The sequence below is a fragment of the Sinocyclocheilus rhinocerous genome, unplaced genomic scaffold (genome assembly GCF_001515625.1).
Source record: "Sinocyclocheilus rhinocerous isolate Xijiao unplaced genomic scaffold, SAMN03320098_v1.1 scaffold659, whole genome shotgun sequence".
NCBI classification, from domain to species: Eukaryota; Metazoa; Chordata; class Actinopteri; order Cypriniformes; family Cyprinidae; genus Sinocyclocheilus; species Sinocyclocheilus rhinocerous.
In genome coordinates, this window is record NW_015652995.1 from 1515747 (window position 1) to 1522179 (window position 6433).

Here is a 6433-nt window from a genome sequence, read left to right on the forward strand (position 1 = left end):
AAACTGTTTTCAACATTGATAATAATAAGAAATGTTTCTTGAGTACCAAATCAGTATTATAAAGTATCATGTGAAGTATCATGTGACACTGAAGAAATGGCTGCTAAATGTTCAGCTTTGCCAGTAATACTTATATAAAATTATATATATATATATATATATATAATGCATGTTTTACTTGCTTAATTCATTTGAATGTTTTTGGAGGACATAAAGATTAAAAATATACAGCTTACAAATGTCCTGATTATTATAATTAAGGGAAAAAACAGCCTTATTTAAAAAAAGAAAAGACATTTCTGTAACAAAAACTTTACAACCAGTAATAACCAGTAAATCATTTCTGTTAAAATATTAACACTAACTATAAAGATAACTATACTAGCGTCCACACCAGCGGACGATATCCTCTGTTTATTCCAAGCACACGCTCGTCTGCCACTTTAAATTCTCAAGCTCATTATAGCAGGATTGATTCTGATTGGCTGTCAATGTTTTTATCGTTCATCAGCTGGAAAAAAAATCGTTCAAACATTTTTAATGTTACAAAAGATATGATGTTCTTTTGAAGTTTCTATTCTAAGAATCCTGAAAAAAAATTATTGTGGTTATTGAGAAGCAAAAACTGTTTTCAACATTGATAATAATAAGAAATGTTTCTTGAGTACCAAATCAGTATTATAAAGTATCATGTGAAGTATCATGTGACACTGAAGAAATGGCTGCTAAATGTTCAGCTTTGCCAGTAATACTTATATAAAATTATATATATATATATATATATATAATGCATGTTTTACTTGCTTAATTCATTTGAATGTTTTTGGAGGACATAAAGATTAAAAATATACAGCTTACAAATGTCCTGATTATTATAATTAAGGGAAAAAACAGCCTTATTTAAAAAAAGAAAAGACATTTCTGTAACAAAAACTTTACAACCAGTAATAACCAGTAAATCATTTCTGTTAAAATATTAACACTAACTATAAAGATAACTATACTAGCGTCCACACCAGCGGACGATATCCTCTGTTTATTCCAAGCACACGCTCGTCTGCCACTTTAAATTCTCAAGCTCATTATAGCAGGATTGATTCTGATTGGCTGTCAATGTTTTTATCGTTCATCAGCTGGAAAAAAAATCGTTCTGAAAGTGATTCCAGCGATATTGTTTCTCTGTGCCTTTATCGTTATAGCTGTGGTGTGGACCACACTGCCATTCTTTAATATTGAGAACTATTTTTAGAACTATATCGTTATCTTTATAGTTATCGTCCTTGGTGTGAACAGGCCTTAAGGAAAATATTCAAACAATTGTTTTTTACTTTATGGTTACACCACAGTGTACCGTAGTTCTCATTAATTTGTGTTTTGTGAAACAAATCTATATGACAATGGTTTAAATTTGTGTTTTAATACAGGTTTAAACTTATTATAAGGATTGAAGTGCAACAGTCGGATGCTAGAGCAAGTAATGGAAATGTACTAACCTCTTAGTTGGCGCATGTTTGATATTTGAACACTGCTTCCCTGTCCAGGCACAGTAAGGATCTCTAGACAGCACACACTCTCCACAGCTCTGGTAGTTGGAGCAGTTGGCTAGAGTTTCTTGAGTACCAAATCAGTATTATAAAGTATCATGTGAAGTATCATGTGACACTGAAGAAATGGCTGCTAAATGTTCAGCTTTGCCAGTAATACTTATATAAAATTATATATATATATATATATATATATATATATATATATAATCCTCTGTTTATTCCAAGCACACGCTCGTCTGCCACTTTAAATTCTCAAGCTCATTATAGCAGGATTGATTCTGATTGGCTGTCAATGTTTTTATCGTTCATCAGCTGGAAAAAAAATCGTTCTGAAAGTGATTCCAGCGATATTGTTTCTCTGTGCCTTTATCGTTATAGCTGTGGTGTGGACCACACTGCCATTCTTTAATATTGAGAACTATTTTTAGAACTATATCGTTATCTTTATAGTTATCGTCCTTGGTGTGAACAGGCCTTAAGGAAAATATTCAAACAATTGTTTTTTACTTTATGGTTACACCACAGTGTACCGTAGTTCTCATTAATTTGTGTTTTGTGAAACAAATCTATATGACAATGGTTTAAATTTGTGTTTTAATACAGGTTTAAACTTATTATAAGGATTGAAGTGCAACAGTCGGATGCTAGAGCAAGTAATGGAAATGTACTAACCTCTTAGTTGGCGCATGTTTGATATTTGAACACTGCTTCCCTGTCCAGGCACAGTAAGGATCTCTAGACAGCACACACTCTCCACAGCTCTGGTAGTTGGAGCAGTTGGCTAGAGGGATTTCAACCAGCCCAGAATAGCTGGACACAAACAACAGCCCCTGTTGGAAATGCAAACACAACAGAAATAAGACACCTTCTCAGGACGTCCACTCCTTAGGACAGCCTATCTACAGATAGATCCAGTGTAGAAAGATGCTTGGTATGCATACAGTAAATGCTAATACATGATAATTGCACTGACAGAGGTAATAAGCCTTTTTAAAATAGTTCTTATGGTGTAACACAAACAGCTGAAGAATAGACTGAGTAGTATACAAACAGAACAGACGCTGTTTGTTTCCCATCTGTTCACAGTTCCTCAGAGAGGAAACAGGGATGCAATTATCTCCCTTCCAGGCCTCACTATCTCAGTGGCTGAAGGGTCCCTTTGCCTGCCACGCTGTCACTTCATTAATGCATCATGCTCTCCAGTGTGCATAACAAATGCAAATAGGATGAGTTAAAGAGTAAAATGAAGTACCTTCTCATCATCCAGTTCGATGTGTTGTACAGACTGAGGCTCGGGGAAAATCACCAGCTCTTCAATGATATACATCTTGTGCTTAACGTTGATGGCTTTGTGAATTCTGCCGTCATCTGAAACATAACACAAGTGATGTGAGATTATGTACTCAAGAGCCTGGGCCATTTTGTTAACAGGTAGCATAACATTAAGTATACTGCAAGTTGTGACAAGTAGAAAATGGGCTTTAGTAAGAAAATGGGAAAATGATCCGAACTTACTGGTAAATGAAGCTAACTATGAAACCAAAACAAGATTAGACAAGAGTCAATACTCTTACAAATGGATTGCCGCAATAAGGGATATTCATTATTTTGCAAATTTCTCCACCACGACCCAACACAAGCAATATTTAGGCCTAAATTTGAGATTTATGCATTTGAATTGCATATAAAATTTCCATCTATTTAGATTACACAATTTTAACAGAAACTAATGAACTTTGTGATGCATATTTGTCAGTCATACATAAATGAAACAGGTCAGATTTCCACACACACACACACACACACACACACACACACGCACACACACACACACACAGTCATGGCATAGTTTATCATGAACTATTAGCATCTTTTTGATTTAATTGCAATAGTCATGCATTCACAATGAAACCTTTAATTGTGAAAATAATTACATTTATTCCTTTAAAAACTATGAACATAATTAAAATATATCTAGCTGTGGAACAAGCAATATTCAATTAGAAAATGTATAAGATTGTAAAAAATTTTATTTATTGATAAATATATAAAACTGCTTACTGTGAAGTTAAAGCACATTTTGTTTATTAGTACTATTACAGAGGTCTTACCTGTTTAAATTATGTGTGACTGAAAAATATGCATCACATTAGGTTTATTAATTTGTATATGTTAAAACTGTGTAATCCAAATAGATGAAAATTTCATATGTAATTAAAATTTGTGTGTAAATCTTTTCCTGGTTTCACTCTGCTATGCTGAAAGAATGTTGGTAACCAAACAGTTTCTGGTTCCCATTGACTTCCGTAGTATGAAAAAAATATTATGGAAACTGTACCAGAAACTGTTTGGTTACCCACATTCTTCAAAAGATCTTATTTTGTGTTCAGCAGAAGAAAGAAACTCATACAGGTTTGGAACAACTTGACCTGGCACAGTTTAACTGAGACTATTAGGTCAAGCCTAGTCTAGATTTACTGAGATTGCTGAGCTTTATATGCGTATATGGTGGTCTAAGACCTCACCTGTGCCGATGAAGAGCACATCGTATGTCTTGTGGAGAGCCTGTACTCGGTGTACAGCGAGCTGCGTGTAGCGCACGTTTCGTTTGAGCAGCAGAGGCTGGCTGCGGATCACGCTATCCATGAGGAAGTGGTCCTTCACAAAGTTCAGCACTTTATCAGGCATGTGCAGGGAGGAGGAGATCCCTTGGGCACGGGCCGTGTTAGTGATGCACTGCAGGAAGATGGAAAAAGACGCCTCAGAAACAATGCACAATACCTCTATCGCTCTTCTTCTAACTGCAATCAGTGATTTTTGGTGAGTGGCAGGCAAAATCAATGTAACTTTCAACACAAACACTAATGTCAAAGTGTGATTGAAAAGATCTTGTACTCAGATGACCTGAACTCACGGTCGAACAAACTTTTTTCTAGATACTTGGTAGCTAGAACTTTAATGTGAAATTCTCATTACAACCGATCACCAATATGCAATATGTTCTACATACAAGTCACAATGAAATCAAAATTGACAATTCTTATTTTTTATGCAGTGTGTATTAGAAATGATTTATCTGTGCACATCTTTTTTTTTTATACGTTCGCAATGACATCTCTTCTCTGATGTCACTATTAACGTCGTGAAGAGGGCAATAATTCCTTCATTGCAGTGACCTGTCACTCTCACATGAGATTACAGAAATTACCAAATGACAACCATGCTATCAATTCCCATTTAATAAAATCTCGTTCCGTCCGTCCGTCGGCCTAAATTTGAGATTTATGCATTTGAATTGCATATAAAATTTCCATCTATTTAGATTACACAATTTTAACAGAAACTAATGAACTTTGTGATGCATATTTGTCAGTCATACATAAATGAAACAGGTCAGATTTCCACACACACACACACACACACACACACACACACGCACACACACACACACACAGTCATGGCATAGTTTATCATGAACTATTAGCATCTTTTTGATTTAATTGCAATAGTCATGCATTCACAATGAAACCTTTAATTGTGAAAATAATTACATTTATTCCTTTAAAAACTATGAACATAATTAAAATATATCTAGCTGTGGAACAAGCAATATTCAATTAGAAAATGTATAAGATTGTAAAAAATTTTATTTATTGATAAATATATAAAACTGCTTACTGTGAAGTTAAAGCACATTTTGTTTATTAGTACTATTACAGAGGTCTTACCTGTTTAAATTATGTGTGACTGAAAAATATGCATCACATTAGGTTTATTAATTTGTATATGTTAAAACTGTGTAATCCAAATAGATGAAAATTTCATATGTAATTAAAATTTGTGTGTAAATCTTTTCCTGGTTTCACTCTGCTATGCTGAAAGAATGTTGGTAACCAAACAGTTTCTGGTTCCCATTGACTTCCGTAGTATGAAAAAAATATTATGGAAACTGTACCAGAAACTGTTTGGTTACCCACATTCTTCAAAAGATCTTATTTTGTGTTCAGCAGAAGAAAGAAACTCATACAGGTTTGGAACAACTTGACCTGGCACAGTTTAACTGAGACTATTAGGTCAAGCCTAGTCTAGATTTACTGAGATTGCTGAGCTTTATATGCGTATATGGTGGTCTAAGACCTCACCTGTGCCGATGAAGAGCACATCGTATGTCTTGTGGAGAGCCTGTACTCGGTGTACAGCGAGCTGCGTGTAGCGCACGTTTCGTTTGAGCAGCAGAGGCTGGCTGCGGATCACGCTATCCATGAGGAAGTGGTCCTTCACAAAGTTCAGCACTTTATCAGGCATGTGCAGGGAGGAGGAGATCCCTTGGGCACGGGCCGTGTTAGTGATGCACTGCAGGAAGATGGAAAAAGACGCCTCAGAAACAATGCACAATACCTCTATCGCTCTTCTTCTAACTGCAATCAGTGATTTTTGGTGAGTGGCAGGCAAAATCAATGTAACTTTCAACACAAACACTAATGTCAAAGTGTGATTGAAAAGATCTTGTACTCAGATGACCTGAACTCACGGTCGAACAAACTTTTTTCTAGATACTTGGTAGCTAGAACTTTAATGTGAAATTCTCATTACAACCGATCACCAATATGCAATATGTTCTACATACAAGTCACAATGAAATCAAAATTGACAATTCTTATTTTTTATGCAGTGTGTATTAGAAATGATTTATCTGTGCACATCTTTTTTTTTTATACGTTCGCAATGACATCTCTTCTCTGATGTCACTATTAACGTCGTGAAGAGGGCAATAATTCCTTCATTGCAGTGACCTGTCACTCTCACATGAGATTACAGAAATTACCAAATGACAACCATGCTATCAATTCCCATTTAATAAAATCTCGTTCCGTCCGTCCGTCTTT

The 6433-nt window shown here is 35.1% G+C and overlaps 1 protein-coding gene across 1 annotated transcript in view; it reads right to left on the reverse strand.

Moving 5' to 3' along the window:
* LOC107715225 (semaphorin-4B-like) overlaps positions 1-6433 on the reverse strand; it is a 72546-nt gene that overhangs the window by 4166 nt on the left and 61947 nt on the right. Inside the window, exons 11-13 of the mRNA XM_016521305.1 lie at positions 5690-5900; positions 2800-2915; positions 2220-2377 (exon numbers count right to left, since the gene is read on the reverse strand). Coding sequence (XP_016376791.1) covers positions 2220-2377; positions 2800-2915; positions 5690-5900 — 485 coding nt within the window. The remainder of the gene's footprint in view (positions 1-2219; positions 2378-2799; positions 2916-5689; positions 5901-6433) is intronic.